The sequence below is a fragment of the Megascapheus bottae genome, chromosome 23 (genome assembly GCF_031878675.1).
Source record: "Megascapheus bottae isolate mThoBot1 chromosome 23, mThoBot2.hap1, whole genome shotgun sequence".
NCBI lineage: Eukaryota > Metazoa > Chordata > Mammalia > Rodentia > Geomyidae > Megascapheus > Megascapheus bottae.
Window position 1 is genome coordinate 3,316,435 of NC_143531.1, and position 17,355 is coordinate 3,333,789.

The following is a 17,355-nucleotide window of genomic DNA, read 5'->3' on the forward strand; positions in this document are numbered from 1 at the left end:
ATGGTAAATGTTTAAATAAATGGGAAACGTTTTCCCTGTGGATGCTTTTTTAAAATTATTATTAAAGTGGATCTTCCTTTTCCTCAACTTTGACTTCTTCCCAAGTCCAGTGAAAATTTTCTTCTCGCCACTTACCGGTGCCAGGCCAATACCACAAGGCTGGAGCTCAAGGTAAGGCCATTTACATTGTGCTTTTTCTTCCTGGTATGCCTTACATGTGATGGCATTTCTTTCCACTGAATCTCTCCATGTAATACACCATTTTAGAGCAGTGACTTTAGAATGACCAGAGGTTTAATTTATCCCAAACCACAGATCTGCTGTGTGTGTGTGCTTGTACACTAATACTAGGGCTTGAACTCAGGGCCCTGTGTTCTTGCTTAGCCTTTTCCCTGAAGACTAGTGATCTCCTACTTGTGCTACAGCTTCAGTTCTGGGTTTTTGGAGATAAGAGTCTCATGAACTTTCCTGGTCAGGCTGGCCTTCAATTATGATCTCTGATTTCAGCAACCTGCATAGCTGGGATTACATGTGTGAGCCATAGACCCCAGTTTAAGATTAAGCACTCAAAAGATTAACATTTAGATTTAAGATTAAGATTTAGCACTCAAAAGTAGTTATTTTACAGTTTCTTCTAACTGGATTTTTTTGTAATTTTCTATTATGAAAAGTTTCAACCATGTAAGAGTAATCATTTCTATATATTTATTACTAGCTTTAGCAATGACAAGTTCATGCCATTCTTGTTTATACTGTCATTTTGAAGCAATACTTAAAGTAATTTTGTTTGTAAATATTTTAGTATGAATATCTACAAGACTTTCTTAAATATTAATAACAATAATGTTCTCAAACTAAAAAATTAACTATTCCTTATTATCAAACATTTAATATTCAAATTGCATTGATTTTTATGTTTATCAAGAGGTCCTGTCATGGTATAAATGAAACCAGTTGGGTTATTGAAGTGATCTAGGTATTTTCCCCTTGTGTTTTTTCTTCTGTATCGGTTTCACCAATTTCATTTTGGTGATTTAATTTGCTCTACACACTTTTTTTTTTTTTAGCAGCTTAGTAAACTACAATCATCTTTACAATTAAATATTGAACATAGTACTGAAATTCACTTTAGGTTTTTGTTTTGTTTTTTGGCCAGTCCAGGGCTGTTCTTAGGGCCTGGGCACTGTCCTTGGGCTTTCTCAAGGCTAACAATCTACCACTGGAGCCACAGTACCACTTTGACTTTTTCTGTGTATGTGGTACCCAGGAATTGAACCCAGGGCTTTGTGCATGCTAGGCAATCACTCTACCATTAGGCCATGCTCCTGGCCTCACCTTCGTTTTTTCTATAGCGTGATGTTTATTTTTTTAACTTTATTTATTTTGCTGTTCCTGGGGTTGAACTCAGGGCCTGGGTATCGTCCCTGAGCTTCTTTGGCTCAAGGTTAGTACTCTACCATTTGAGTCACAGTGCGACTTCTGGCATTTTCAGAGTAGTTTATTGGAGATAAGAGTCTCTCAATTTTTTGCCTTCAGTCCTCAGATCTCAGCCTCCTAAGTAGCTAAGATTATAGGCGTGAGCCACTGGTGGCCAGGTTTTTTAGTTTTGATATGCCTTTAATATAACCGTGATTAAAGAGTGTAACTTTTTCTACTGGTATTGTTGATGTTCTGAAACTCAAAATATGCTATTTCAGGAGAAATTCTGCCACATGATACCTTTTCATATCAAGTTAGTGTGAATGTGTGATGAAGCTGTTATATACTTAATTATGAACATTATCATTTTGTTTTATTTTTCGTATTAGTAGATTCTGTAATATTAATGATTGTTTATTAGTCAGGATGGTATGGAATAAATACCTGTACTCTCAGCTACTCAGGAGGCTAAGCTCTGAGGATTGCAAATTGAAGCCAGCCTGGGTGGTAAACTCATATGAGATTCTTACCTCCAGTGAACCCCAGAAAAGTTGGAGTGGAGCTGTGGTTTAAGTGAGTGCCAGGTGTGAGTGGAAACATTCAGGCCCCGAATTCAAGCCTCCTGTTGACACATACACAAACATAAAAGAAACCTCAGTAGCTCAAAAATTGAAAATGCAGTTTGCACTGAACATTTAAATGAATTTATGCTGTTGTTTGTTCATCCTTCCTTTTTCTCTTCTGTGTTGCACCAGGTTCGCTCAATCGAAGGCCAATATGGCACACTTCAAGCATATGTGACTCCAAGAATTCAACCCAAAACCTGTCAGGTCCGACAATACCACATCAGACCTCTGTCCCTCCATCAGAGAACTCACTTCATTCACCATGACCGGTAGGACAGAGAAGTGATCAGGTTCCTTTCTGAGTGACTACACTACTCACATAAGCTGGCTTTTATGTTTCTAGTATAAGTTCTTTAGCTCTTTCTACTTTGCCTGCCTATGCTTTCTTAGAACTAGGATTGCCAAATGATTAAGCATGAGTTACCAGCACCCAGGTGAGGGAAACAATTTTAATGTCTCCAGATTTGAAATGTTTTTATTTACAAATGAATGGTCTGAATAACCTCAAAAGTTTCTTGTGCCTTTTTTATTCCTTACTTCTGTATCCTATTCGTTCTTTATGCTTTGTATTTTTTCACATCTTCCAAACCATCCATTTGGTTCAGACTTACTGTATATTATTATTTACACATACAGGTGTGTGTCACCACACTTGGCCTTAATTAATTCTTCAATCTTTATTCCCTTTGTTACTTGATTATGTGCTTTTTGTAAGGTAGATTTATCCCCAATCCGTGTAAGATAGAAGGTATTGTGCTCTAACCTGTCCAGTGGCACACAACTAGTATAATACAGCAAGGTATCAAATCTATTTCTACCTTCCTCAAAGAATTCTTTGCCTTCACATTATGTTGACTCTTTCCATGAAGAGATCTACCTCTATCCTTTGACATACACATGTTTCCTATGTGCTATACTGTCAATTACAGACCCATGAACACCCTGACTCTGACAGGCCAGTTCAGTTTTGCCGAAATCCACTCCTGGGTGGTGTTTTGCCTACCTGACGTTCCTGAGAAACCTCCCGCAGGAGAGAGTGTCACATTCTGCTTTCAGAACACCTTTCTTGATACACAACTGGAAAGTGTCTACAGGTAAATCTGGCTTATTTGCTGGCTCACAAGGATCACCATAGGGAGACAGAATGTCTGAGTTTCATTTGTGTCAAGGCAGTAATTATTTCAAAGAGGTGGGACACCAGAACCACTTGCACACTAGGCATGTGCCTAGTAAAGGCCAAGCTCAGCCCTTTCCTTGTCCTGTTGGAATGTGAAGTGCCCTAAGCTAGTTTCTTCCCATCTGTTCTATGCATTTGACTCCTGTTCAAGGTCTTTGCCTTCTGGTTGGTTCTTGCTTCTGTCTCTAGGGGATTGGGTGAGTTTTGCTTTGTTTTATTCTGTGGGAGGGGAGAGTTCAATCTTCTCTGCTTTTAGGATTCCTTCCTTAGGGAGGATTAACAATCTACTTGCCCTTCTATCCTACTCCAGCTATGCTGAGCTCTGTAAACAGTATGAACATGCTTTCGCCTCACAATTTAGCCTTTGGAGGCTAAGAATTCGTCAGGAATCAAATTGGTTTTTAGCATCAGCTCTAGGTGTGTTTTACTTTATGTTGCAAAAGCTCGTGTGTGTCTAAGCCTATGACAATTACTCTTGAAAACACGAACCTACATGTTAGCAGATGTTTCACATATCCCTAGCTTATTATATATATATATATATATATATATATATATATATATATATGTTTTTATAATAGGATACTGTTGCCCTTTACCATTCTGTGGTTTAATGTTCTTCTAATTGTTAAATCAGTCTGGAAGTATATAATTGAACACATTCAGGTTCATATGAATATGCACACAAGCATAGTAACCGAAGTAAAGTATATACAGGGGAGGATGCCAAGGTGGACCTCTTTTGACTGTGAGCTTGAATCCACTACTAGAGCTGGGGGAGAGCTAGAAGGAGGGAGTAGATGAAGAGAAGGGAGGGGACGGATACAGTCATCATTCTCACTGTCTGTCCTGTGAAACCAGGACAATGAAATCTCAACACTAAGTACTTTGTTATAAACTGGGTATTCCTGGGGGACTTCCTTCTACAGCTTTTCTTTTTAAAAAATCAAAATCTTAATTTTATAGAAAAGGACAAGGAGTTTTTAAATCTGACAATATTTCTACAATATCCATCCTAAAGGATGTGCTTTCCAAAGAAGCCACGAAAAGGAAAATTAACCTCAACATATCATACGGTAAAACTCAGAAAGAACAAGTTAGTCCTTCTGATTTTCTATAGTTGTTGTTGTTATAATAATCATGTTTCTGATGAGTAATTGATCTCTTCATGCCTAGAGATAAATGAAGTCTCTGTCAAACATACTTTAAAGCTTATCCACCCAAAGCTGGAGTACCAATTGCTTTTGGCTAAGAAGGTGCAGTTAATTGATGCTTTAAAAGTAAGTATGTGGGTTCTGAACTTGTTATAGTTTTTAAGTCATAAGACTTCTAATATTGTAATGTTAATACTGTAGTAGATTAAATTTTGGTGACTAAGGTGCTTTGTTGTTTACTTTGACATAAGGAACTGCAGGTTCATGAGGGAAACACAAACTTTCTGATACCAGAATACCGATGTATTCTAGAAGAGGCGGATCATCTACAAGAAGAGTACAAAAAACAGCCTGCGCACCTGGAGAGACTCTATGGTTCGTGGACCATTCTATTCTATACCTGGCTGGCTGGCTGTCAAGGACTGTGAAAGAAGCTGGTCAGACAGACAAGTAGAAAGCAACTTACTGTGCAGAATATTTCTGTACTTGTCCAAGCTAGTTTTATGTTTTAATTCTAAAAAAGATTAAAATCTGGCCTGGTGCTGGTAGCTCACTCCTGTAATCCTAGCTCCTCAGGAGGCTGAAAGAGAGCTGAGGGTTAACAGTTTAAAGCCAGCCCAGGCAAGAGTGTCCATGAGACTACCACTAAAACAAACAAGTAAAGCTGGGCTTAAGTGGCAGAACTGTAGACTTGAGCAAAGGAGAGCTCAGGACTAAAAATGAAGATAAAAAAAGGGAAGCTGGGTACCCGTGGCTCACACCTATCACGCTTGCTCAGCTGGGAGGCAGCTATGGCAGTAGGTCCGCAGAGTCACTTCACAGTGCAGAGGTGCACACAGCGGTGCGAAACGGCCGCCCTCTTTCCTTCATAGGAGGGTGAAATTGGGAGGATCAAGGTCCAGGTTATCCATATACAGAAAAAATCTGTGAGACTCTGTCTTCAAAAGCATTGTGGCACACAGGGGCCATCCCAGCTACCAGGAAGCCACAGGCAGGGCTCTCTTAGCTAAAAGACCATGACAGTAGACGGAGAACCTAACCACAGCCCAAATAAAAAAGGCCTGGAGGAGCTGGGCGCGGTGGCTCACGCCTGTCATCTTAGCTATGCAGGAGGCTGAGATCTGAGGAACAGGTTCAAAGCCAGTCTGGCACTAAAGAACCTGAGACTCTTATCTCCAGTTAACCACCAGAAAACCAGAAGTGGTGCTGTTGCCCAAGGGTTAGGGCAGTAGCCTGAGCTAAAGAGCTCTGGGACAATGCCCAGGCTCAGAGTTGAAGTCCCATGACAAACCAAAAAGAAAAAAAATGCCTGGAGGTGGTAGAGTACATGAAGACAAAGCAGCTTGGGGCTTCTTGACGCAAATCTCACCCCCCCCCAAAAAAATATAAAGTAATTATTTATTTATTATTTATTTATTTATTTATTTATTTATTTATTTGCCAGTCCTGGGCTTGAGCTCAGGGCCACTTGAGCCTCAGCACCACTTTTTTTCTATGTATGTGGTACCGAGGAATTGAGCGTGGGTCTTCATGCATGCTAGGCAAGCACTCTACCACTAGGCCAAACTCCCAGGCCCATAAAGTAATACTTTTAAACAAAATTTAATAAAGGCTATTTATGTGCTGTGCCAGATTTGCCTTTGTAGTAAGAAATTAGGTGTTTTACATATTACTCTGAAAAGTTTTTTTAAAAAAAGGCAGGGCCACCTGAGGAATATAAGTCCTGTGTGACACAGCATGGATATCAACTCCATAATCAGGTGATTATTTCTCCTGAAAGATAGATGGTGTTCGCATGCATATGTGTCTGTGTGTGTGTATGTACCATAGCTCCACTTCCAGCTTTTTGGTGATTAACTGGAGATGAGTCTCCTGGGCTTGCCTGGGCTGGCTTTGGACCTTGCTCTTCAGATCAGAGCCTCCTGCGTAGCTAGGATGACAGATGTGAGCCACTGACAGTCAGCTTCTTTTTCTTTTTTCTTTAGTTTTGAACTTGTAGTTAAGGCTGAAGACTTCACTGTTACATGCCTCATCAGTGGCAACACCAGCAGTAGAACTCCTTCCCTGGATGTGTACTTTCTGCCCTCCAATGAGTTTTTCCAGTTACCAGAGGGCCGTTTGCTATCTGTTCACATTGATCCTTAATCACCTAGAGCATGTCTTTATTATCCAGACTTACTTTCTCACAAACTGTAACAAGAACAAGCTTTGTTTCAGTCTTATAATAACTTTGATGGGACTAATTCTCCATCTATAACTAGTGATTCTAAAATTCAGAAAGCTTTGGAAACCAAAGTAATTTTTTTCTTTGTTTTCTTGTTTTTGTTTTTGCCAATCCTGGGGCTTGAACTCAGGGCTTAAGTACTGTCCCGAGCTTCTTTTGCTCAATGCTAGCACTCTACCACTTGAGCCATAGTGCCATTTCCGTTTTTTTCTGTGTATTGATTCTGAGGAATCGAACCCAGGGCTTTATGCATGCTAGACAAGCAATCTATCATTAATCCACATTCTCAGCCTCCCCAATTTTTTTTTAATGTGTATGTGTGCTGGTTCTGAGGCTTGGGTTCAGGGCCTTGAGCATAGCTTTGCTCAAGGATAGAGTTCTGCCTCTGAAGCTACACCTACACTTCAGGCTTTTTGCTGATTAGTTGGTAAGAGTATCATGGATTTTCCTGCCTGAGCTAGCTTTGATCCTTGATCCTCAGAGTGCAATCTCAATGGCCAGGATTACAGGCATGAGCCACCAGCACAAGGCTTTAAAGCCCAAGTGTTTTTTTTTTTTTTTTTCCATAAACCATGTGGTAGCAAAATTCAGCTTAATTTAGTTAATGATGAAACTTAACTTACGGTGACACATGGATCTTTTATCTCTGATCTTTTAGATCCCCCTTAGTGCAAATACTCATCCACATATTTTATTGTGAATTAACTAGTGTTTGTACTCAAGTCCTCAAAACAAATACATTGGTATGTTGCTTTTATGCTCTTCCTAAAAAGTTTGAAGAGTTTTTTTGGAATAGACCTTTTACATCAAGAGTTTTGGATAAAGGCTTAGCAGCTTAAATTATTACCATTTTATATCTGATACACACAAAAGTGTGTTCTTTGAGCCCCCAGACTTTTGGCTTTCAAGTCACAATAATAATTCAAAACAGACAATTGTGTGAATTAATAGCTTATAACCAGTTGTTATCTGAATTAATGGCTTATACCCAGTCATTAGTTAAATATTATCCTGGAACTTGCCTTAAAATTCCTCACAAATATTTCTAAAGCATGGACGCTTTTTGATCTGTGTATTTTAAGTAAAGGAATTTCAGAGTACTAGGAATGAATTATCAAGAAATTATTTGCACTACATAGTATGCCATTAAAGGAATTGATGACAACTAACATTTTTTTTCTTTATAGGTATGATCACTGACCTTTTCATAGACAAATTTAAGTTCAAAGGAACCAATGTCAAAAGCAAAGTACCCCTGTTGCTGGAGATTCTTGACAGTTACGATCAGAATGCACTGATTGCTTTCTTTGACTCCGCATAAAAGATGTGTAAGGTAAGGGTCCAGAGGGTGTTCTGTTCAACAGTAACAATAAGATGTTTAGGATCTGCAGAATTACAAGGTAACTTTTAACATGTAAACATATTTGATGCTGGTCCTGATAGTATACGCCTATAATCGCAGCAGTTGGAAAGCGATGTCAGGCCCAAGACTAGCCTGAGTTAGCCACCCAGCAAGTTTGAGCCAACCTAAGCTACATAGTGAGATCCTATCACAAAAAATAAAAATTTTAAACATTGAGATATGAGGACTTTAAAGCTGTTCCCTCCCTGCTTTTTTTTTTTTGTAGTACTAGACTTTGAATTAGGGCACTCTACCACTTGAGCCAAACCTCTACATTGCCAATTCTGTTTCTTTTGACAGCGATAACTTTAAAATAAAGAGAACCTTAATTTTTGAAATGAATGATTAAGACATATTACAGTGAATGGATACTTAAATTTGTACATTGATACTATTTAGGAAATAAGAATAATATATTCAGTTTTCATAAGATACACATCAATGTGTAGACTCCAGATTTAAAATGAAATTGGGGGGAGGCTTAGACTCTGAGCTTCCTGCTCTTCCTGAGTTTTATTTTATTTTATTTATTTATTTATTTTTTTTGTTGGTTGAAGGAGTTGAACTCTAGGCCTGGGCATTGTCCCTGAGCTCTTCAGCTCAAGGCTACCGCCCTACTCCTTGAACTATAGCTCCACTTTCAGTTTTCTTTTGATTAATTGGAGACAAGGTCTCACATATTTTATAGTGCCCAGGTGGCTTGGAACCTCAATCCTCAGATCTCAGCCTCCCGAGTAGCTAGGGTTACAGGCATGAGCCACTACACCCAGCTCTGACCTTTATGGCTGGTGCTCTACCTCTTGAGACTTATCTCCAAGCTTGTTTTTCGCTGATTAGCTGGGGATGGTGTCTTGACTTTCTGCCCAGGCTGGCTTCAAACTGAGATCCTTTGATCTCAGCCTCCTAAGTAGGCGTAAAGTGTGACCCCCCCACTACCCATTTTTAAAATGTTTTTGTGTTGTCAAAGTGCCTTATTTGATCTTCACAACTGTTCTATAAGTTTGTCAAATTATTATTTTTTTAAAAGTGATTCTCGGTGAAATTAATGGGATTAAGAAGACATGCTTTGCCAGTATTTTAGAAAGCTGGAACCAGAGACCAGTGTTAGTGTCCTGAATTCCTGTGTTATAACCTTGCAATTTCTTTCCCCTAGGAGTTGGAATTTGTTTGCAGCTGATACCTGCCCTGCTTGGGGACATTTTACCACACTACTGAAGTTAGTGAAATGCTTGAGCAAGCATATAGCATAGAGCTATGTAAGCAGCCCGGGAAAAAAGAACTGGCTCTGACAGCACTAATTGGGCAAGATTATGTTGGCACCTGAGTTTTTTCTTAATCCAAGTATCTACTGACTTTCCTAGTCAGTACATATGAAAGACAATCAGATTGTGGAGCTACATAAGTTATATTCATAAATTCCTTATTTATTCAGTTCAGGGGAATAAGGCTTTTAATGGCTTTAAATAATGGAAAATATGCTATTCTTTCAAGAAAAGTAGACTCATACATTTCCAGAGAACAATGATTGTTGTATTTTTTATGTTGTATTTTTATATCTATGTTAATATTAATGTAATTCAATGTTAAATTAAAAATTGTTAAAAGCATTATAGTTGACTTATTTCATTAAGGTCATACATATTGCAAAAGAGTTGCTGGGGATGTATGTAGCTCTTCTTCAGTACCTGGTGTACTGTATAAACGGAGGGAGGGAAAGAGAGAAAAACATGGAAGGGGCATCAATGTTCAAGAAGTAATTTACTCACTACCTGGCAAATGTAACTAGGCCCTCCGCACATCACCCCCACAATTAAAACAGTTGCTCAAGTGGCACACAGCTCAGGGGCGGCGCCCAGGCCCCGGGTTCGAGCCCAGCACCCGCGCGCACGCGCACCGTGCGCTGCGGGGCTGCGGGATGGAGTCGCCCTGCCGGGGCCAGTTCACCGGCGCGCGGCCCGGGAGCCCGTCGAGGTCCCCGAGGCCGACGGACAGAGGACCCAGTCGGTGCGGCGGGGGAGGCCCGCCGCCTGCCACCCTGGCGGCGACCGCCATTGGCTCAGTTTAAAAATCGCGAGAGGTGAGCGCCGGCGCCTCCCCGCCCTTCCCTCCCGCCCCCGGCGGCTCCCCGCCCGTCGCGTCGCCTCGGTGACGTCACGCGCCCGGGCCGCGGCCATTGGTCCATTTCAATAGTCGCGGGATACTTGAACTGCTCGAACAGCCGCCGCTCCGGCGGGCTGCTGGCTGCATCGCGGGGCGTCCGCGCGTCTCCGCGCCCCGCAGCGTCGGCCCGCACGTTTCACGGCCTCCGCGGTCCCGCACGGGCAGGCCAGGCTGGCAGGGCCTGCGGCAGGCGCCAGAGCTGCAGCGTCGGGTCTGCGGGGCGGAGCGCACAGGGCTCGGGGCTGCTGACGATCCCGCTCGCCTGCGGGAGCCGAGATGCTGGGCCGATCGGCACCGAGGGCTACGGCCCGCGACGCGGGCAAGGCCCTGCCGACCTTGCCGCAGGCGGCTCCCCTGGAGGACCAGGAGAACATCAACCCGGAGAATGCGGCGCCCGCTCGGCAGCCGCGGAGCCAGGCCGCGCCCGCGGTGCTCAAAGCCGGCCCACCGCGGGCGGCGGCGCCGTCGAGGGCCAAGACGCGACGGGTGAGCTCGGCGGGCGACAGCCCTTGCGCGGGGTGGAGACCGGGCAGGCCGCGGGGCGGCCCGGGAGGCCCCGGGGCCGGGGTCTGGGTCGGTGGCTTGGGCCTGGAGGACGCGACTGGCAGCGCCCTCCCTTAGCCCCAGCCGCACGGTCTTCGGTGCTGCTGCGGCCTCTTGGCCCTCGCGAGCCTTCCCCTCCCTTCCCTCTCCACCCCCGGGCACCCCCGAGGACCCACGATCTCCCAGGCTCGCCGTCGGCCCAAGTCACTAACCTCTCCTCCTAGCGAAGAGCTAAACAAAAAATACCTTGCATTTGGTCAGTGCCGCCATTTTCGCGCGGTTGGCTCCGCCGCTCCGCCCTAGGGTAAAGAGTGTGGATCCACACGTTCGTTCTTGTTTCGCCAGTTCGTCCTGTATCCATTGGCAGGAATCCCCCCACCATGCTAGTTAACCTCGAGTACTTTGTAGTTCCAGTTCTGTTTATGTGGAGTTTGCCTATAGGAATGTCTGTGACAAATTGGGACACGGTGTTCCTAACCCTGGATCACTGTTTGCTCCAGAAAGCTAAATAATGTCCCTGACCCATATATAGGAGTAAAAGCAAGTGTTGAGGCCATGGTTGGGGGCTGGAGGGGCGCATAACTTATTCTCATCGACTCAAAGCCAGTCATTTGCTCTTTTCAGGCTGCACCCCTGAAGGACCTCCCGCTAAACGATGAGCCTGTCAGCACTCTTCCTCCCTGGAAGGGCAACTGTAAGCAGCCCGCCTTCACCATCCATGTGGACGACGAAACCCCTGAAGAGTCTCAGAAGCCGCCCCCTGAACCCAAAGCCACCGAGTGCGACGATGTGCTGGCTTTTGAAACAGCCATTGCTTTGTCTGGCACACGAAAACCATTGGTACCTCTTGATTTTCCAATGGATGGTAGTTTTGGTACGTTTTAAGGAAGATCTTCCATCAATTCAGGGTGGTGGTTTTTCCATTGGCATTTTAAGGTTTGTTTTAATAGGTTTAAGAAAGGGTGTGGTTTAATCTCAACTCCTAGCTAAGACTTAACTAGCCTACAAAAGGCCCAAATTGGAATCTGACTTTCCATTGGAGACATTGTCAATCATGTCAACGTCATTAAGTTCTAATGCCTATTTAGGCTGATTCCATGGATGTTTATTTGGCTGGGAGAATAGATTTGTTGTATTCATGACGCTTACTTTGTGTATGTGTGTGTGTATGCTGGTACTAAGGCTTGAGCTCTTGAACTCTCACATGGCATTCTTGCTCATAGTTGGTGCCCTGCCACTTGAGCCATGCCTTTTGCCCAGCTTTTTGATAATTAATAGATGTAACCTCAAAACACTTTTTGCCCTGGCTGGCTCAGATCTCAGCCTCCTAAATACTTGAGCCACTATGCTTGGCTTTAATAATAACACACTTATCAGAGTCCTGGTTTTAAGATATAATCTTAAATGTTGTGAGCCTGTGTGTGTCTGTGTGTGTACGTGTACACATACCAGGCTTGAAAACTGGGCCCTTTCCCTGTTCAAAACTGGATCTCTAGCACTTGAGCCACAGCTCCTCCTGTCTCAGCCAGCCTTGGCTGGCTTCGAACTGTGATCCTCAGATATCAAGCCTCCTGAGTAGGTTTACAGGCATGAGCCACCAAAGCCTGGCTTTCATACTTAATTCTTATATCACATGTTTGAGGATGATATCAGGGCCAGGAGTTTGGCCTAGTGGTAGAGTGCTTGCCTAGCATGTACAAAGACCCAGGTTCTATTCCTCAGTACTACCTACAGAGAAAAGCCAGAATGGTGCTGTGGCAACTCAAGTGGTAGAGCTCTAGCCTTGAGGAAACCCTGTTGTGATACCTGACACCTTTCTGTAAAACTAAAACTGAATGGCTTCATACCAGAAAGTGACACTGTCTTAACTCACATAAGTGGTAGTGTGGTTGCTGAAGGCAGTTCTTTTTACAGCTTCTGCTGTTTATTTTTTAACAAAGGGTGAGTGAGCCATTGGACTGCTGTCTATATCCATTTTAGTTCTATTGAATGTGGTGGGGGAGGCAGGTGTTGGAGAAATTCTTTTGGATATAAATTTAGCAACAGAATTTTAACCTTGAAGGGATCTTTGATCAAAAAATAAGGATATCCTTTACCTTAAAAGATAATTTACCCAGGTGTTGCCAGTGGCTCATTTCTATGCCTAGCAACTCAGAATGATGAGATCTAAGGATCGAGATTCAAAGTCAGCCAGCAAAAGTGTATGAGACTCTTGTCTCCAACAAACTATTTGGAAAAAAGCCAGAAGTGGTGTTGTGATTCAAGTGGTATAGCTAGCCTTGAGCAAAAGCAGCTCTGGGGCAGTGCCCCAGGCCCTAGATTCAAGCCCCAGGACCAGCCATAAAAAGTAATGTATAAGCACTCAGCACTGGTGGCTCACATCTGTAAGCCTAGCTACTCTTATCTCCAATAAACTACTTAGAAAATGTCCAGAAGTGGTGCTGTGGTTAGTGTTAGCCTTGAGCACAAAAGCTCAGGGGGAGTACCCAGGCCTGGAGTTCAAGCCTAGGACCAACACAACGAGAAAACATTTGAATCCCTTGAGTGTGGTGTTGATCTGTTCAAGTTGCCCAATTCAAAGCATTTTTCTTAGGAACAGTTATTTGAAACCATTTGATGGATTCTAGCTGTACCCAGCTGAGCTTTGGATCTGTCAGCTGATGGGGTGTGTAATTCTTACTGCGAACCTCAGTTGGTCAACTTGAATTTTAAGTACCAAGTCACTGTACAATGCTTCTAACTCTTGTTGAAGATGAATATTACTTTTACATCATATTGAAATCCTATGAGTGACCTATTGGTATTTTCCCTCATTCATTAAAATTACTCCAAAGTAAAATAGACAGATCTGAATGGAAATAGACAGAGTGTGCTCTGTCACGATATGTTCGTTTTAATTGAATAAATGCTTTAGTAGTAGTAGATTCCCACAAGGAACTAAGTAGAAAATCACTCCCTCCTGTCTTTGGATGGCCCAGAGTCACCGCATGCCATGGACATGTCGATTGTGCTGGAAGATGAGAAGCCTGTGAGTGTGAATGAAGTGCCCGAGTACCACGAGGACATCCACGCCTACCTCAGGGAGATGGAGGTGAGACTGAGGCCTGCCTGCCTGCCTGCCTGCCCTTGCACTAGGTGGAGCAGATTGGAATGGAGACGACTAAAGCTGAAATATCTAATTACTAGTGAATTACCCTGATGCAATGTTGTTGACTTTCTATTTCTAGCAAAATTGTTCATGGTAAGCTGTTTTCAGAAGGGCAGCAGCGCGCCTGTCCTGGGGCATGAACTCAGCCTGGTTGCTTTTTTGCCCAAGGCAAAGTACTCTACCACTTGGCTCACAGCTGCACTTTGTGCTTTTTGGTGGTTCACTGGTGATAAAAAGCATCTCATGGACTTTTTCCTGCCTGTGCCGGGTTCAAACTGCAATCCTTAAGTGTTGGCCTCCCCAGTAGCTAGGATTACAGGGATGTGTCGCCACCTGTGAACATCGTCCACTTCCCTCCCACCAGGTGAAGTGTAAACCTAAAGTGGGGTACATGAAGAAACAGCCCGACATCACCAACAGCATGAGGGCCATCCTGGTGGACTGGCTGGTGGAGGTGGGGGAGGAGTACAAGCTGCAGAACGAGACGCTGCACCTGGCCGTCAACTACATCGACCGCTTCCTGTCTTCTATGTCAGTGCTGAGAGGGAAGCTCCAGCTCGTGGGCACGGCCGCCATGCTGCTCGCTTCGTAAGGAACCAGGGTTTTCGTGGGGTACATTCCACAGGGCAGACACTGCTTTGGGGGTGACTTGGTGAGGGGGGCCCATCAGGGAAGTAGAGGAGGACAAGATGGCTTTTGAATGTAGAACGCTAATTTTCCTCGCACTGGTATAATGTGGTGGGTTTGTGACCATGAAAACTGGCTCCGCTGGCACTCAATTTCCGGGTGTAGTTTCTCCCATGCAGGGCTCAGTGACAATCTGTATCTCTGTGAAAATGCAAGCCTAGAGTTCCTTCCATCTTCAGCAGAGCCCAGATTACATCTGGGCAGGCATGGGGCAGGAATTGCCGTTCCTGGACAGTGGCTTTGTTCAAATAATGGAATTTCAGATTTGAATTAGGAAGCTTGCTTCTCTCTCTCTTTTTTTTTTGGTTAGGACTTACAATTTCAAACTTTTTTCATTTTAGAAAGTTTGAAGAAATATACCCCCCAGAAGTAGGAGAGTTTGTGTACATTACAGATGATACCTATTCTAAGAAACAGGTTCTGAGAATGGAGCACCTGGTTTTGAAGGTCCTTGCTTTTGACTTGGCTGCACCAACAGTAAACCAGTTTCTTACGCAGTACTTCCTGCACCTGCAGCCAGCAAACAGCAAAGTGGAAAGCTTAGCGATGGTAAGTTCATGGGGGGGGGGTGTTAGGGTCTAGTTGCAGCTGGGGAGGAGCTGTCCATTAGCCCAGGATACAGCTGCAATTGGCTCTCCACTTCCCATGGATTCCACCACTGGGATTGAAAACACGCAGGGGAAAACAAGTTGGATCTGTACTCATCGTGTACATTAAGCGCCATTCCAACCAGCCATATTATATGTGAGCACGTGCGAGTAATTGAGAGGTGCATGTGTGTCATATAGGTAGTAACCCTACAAACATAAGGGCCTAAAGCACCCACTGGTTTGGTTGTCCCATTGCCTATTAGGGGCAACTATTGAGAAGCACCAAGTAGTTCTTTGAAAGGAAGTTGGTAGAGTGCAAAGTTGTTTACAAAGGAACCAGGGTGCTCGTGTCTCACACCTGTAAGTAGCTGCCAAGGAAGCTGAGATCCCGCACAAACTCGGGGACAGCGACCAGACCCTGAGCTCAAGCCTCAAGACCAGCACAAGAAAAACGGTTACTAAGGGAAGAAAAGGAAGCAAAGTACTAAGGTAGTGGACCCAGTTCAGGATGAAGCTGTCAGCAGTTTCCTGCTCCCAGGCTAGGCATGGATTTGAATTCTAGAGCTTTTGTGACAAAATGGTTTTCCATTGCAGTTTTTGGGGGAGTTATGTCTGATAGATGCCGACCCGTACTTGAAGTACCTGCCGTCAGTTATCGCCGGAGCCGCCTTTCACTTAGCCCTCTATACCATCACAGGACAGAGCTGGGTTTGTATTCAAGTTTTCGTTTTGCACAACTGCTTTAACTGAAACATGTGCTTAAAGTTGGGGCCCTATCACTCACTTGCTGCTTTGACACAGTAGTGTATGTGACAGAGTTGGTATGAGTGACAGGATAGTGACCTCAGAACGGAGGTATTCAAGATGAGTTACACGCAAACTGCTGCTTTGACTCAACCCCCTTCCCTGTCCGTAGCCTGAATCATTAGTCCAGAAGACTGGATACACGCTGGAAAGCCTCAGGCCTTGCCTCCTGGACCTTCACCAGACCTACCTCAGAGCGCCCCAGCATGCACAGCAGTCCATCCGAGAAAAGTACAGGAACTCAAAGTAAGGGCCCGTGGGGAGATGAGCCTGGGAGAAGGGTGGGGGCTGCAGTGAACGGCTCTGACCCTTGATTTCGGGTGATGTGTACGTCATATATGTATAGGTGGTAACCATATGAGCACAAAGACTAGAGCACCCACTGTCCACGGTGCCTAGGGACAACTATTAAAGCACCAAGTAGTTCCTTGAGAGGAAGCTGAGCATGTGCCGTTGTTAATGAAGGGACCAGGGCGTTGGTGGCTACGCCTGTAACTCAAGCTGCCAAGGAAGCTGAGATCCGAGGATCGAGGTTCAAAGCCGGCCCTGGTAAAGAAATCTGTGAGGCTCTTATATCGCTGTGGCTCAGGTGGTAGAGCACAACCTCCTTGAGCTAACACGAGCAGACTCACCCACAGACGGAAACAATTCTGCAGTTTGGGTACATGGTGATCTCTGTTTAGTGACTTATTAAGGCTAAAAACATTTCTTTCCCGTCCTAGGTATCATGGAGTTTCTCTCCTCAACCCACCAGAGACACTAAATCTGTAACTATGAAGGACTGCCTTGCTTTCTAATGTAAATCCAAGTACATGGTGTATAGTTTTTAATCTTAGGTTTTAATTTCACAATCATTTCTGAATGTACAAGTTTGGGCTAAGGACAAATTATGGTATCTATCATTTTTTAATGGTTTTAATTTGTATATCTTTTTGTACATGTATCTATCTTAGACAATTAGCTAATTTTACGTCGTTTGGGTAAAATATTGATGCCAGCTGCCAACATAAGCTGCCAAATAAATTGATTTGGAAGTCTTTGGAAGTCAAGGTTAATTTGAAGTAAAAACTATGACTTTGGGGGTATCACTTAGAGATGCTCACTTGGAGGTTTCTGTACAATAAGGGGAGCTCTTCTCTCTAGGAAAGCAGACCCTCCGATTCTGGCATTTCTAATCCTAAGCAACCTGGTCAGTCTGCTGCACAGCTGGGAAAAGTGTGGCCTGCCCCCCGCCCTCATATGTCTCTCCTGCTCTTCTCTCCACTCTTTGCTTGTAGTGGGGCAGCTTATTAAATAACTTATTCCTTGTCAACTTAAACTCAAAGATTACAGATAGGGAACTTTTGTGAAATAGACAAGGTTCTCTAGAAATGTTCATTTGAAAGCATAATGTTTTTTGTTTTTTTTTTAAAAAAACAACT

At 43.7% G+C, this 17,355-nt stretch overlaps 2 protein-coding genes across 2 annotated transcripts in view; both read left to right on the top strand.

The window, feature by feature from the left end:
- The window catches only part of Bbs7 (Bardet-Biedl syndrome 7), a 30,797-nt gene extending 21,245 nt beyond the window's left edge, over positions 1-9,552 (top strand). Inside the window, exons 13-20 of the mRNA XM_090356631.1 lie at positions 106-171; positions 2,175-2,314; positions 2,975-3,139; positions 4,189-4,298; positions 4,399-4,502; positions 4,628-4,751; positions 7,788-7,933; positions 9,156-9,552. Coding sequence (XP_090212757.1) covers positions 106-171; positions 2,175-2,314; positions 2,975-3,139; positions 4,189-4,298; positions 4,399-4,502; positions 4,628-4,751; positions 7,788-7,921 — 843 coding nt within the window. The 3' untranslated portion in view covers positions 7,922-7,933; positions 9,156-9,552. The remainder of the gene's footprint in view (positions 1-105; positions 172-2,174; positions 2,315-2,974; positions 3,140-4,188; positions 4,299-4,398; positions 4,503-4,627; positions 4,752-7,787; positions 7,934-9,155) is intronic.
- Positions 9,553-10,217: 665 nt separating this feature from the next.
- On the top strand, positions 10,218-17,337 carry Ccna2 (cyclin A2). Its single transcript, XM_090356551.1, has 8 exons — positions 10,218-10,648; positions 11,330-11,579; positions 13,684-13,796; positions 14,218-14,441; positions 14,882-15,089; positions 15,725-15,838; positions 16,047-16,180; positions 16,657-17,337. Exons 1-8 carry the CDS (start codon positions 10,439-10,441, stop codon positions 16,703-16,705), a joined length of 1,302 nt encoding a protein of 433 aa, XP_090212677.1. The 5' UTR covers positions 10,218-10,438; the 3' UTR covers positions 16,706-17,337.
- The last annotated feature ends 18 nt before the right edge of the window (positions 17,338-17,355 follow it).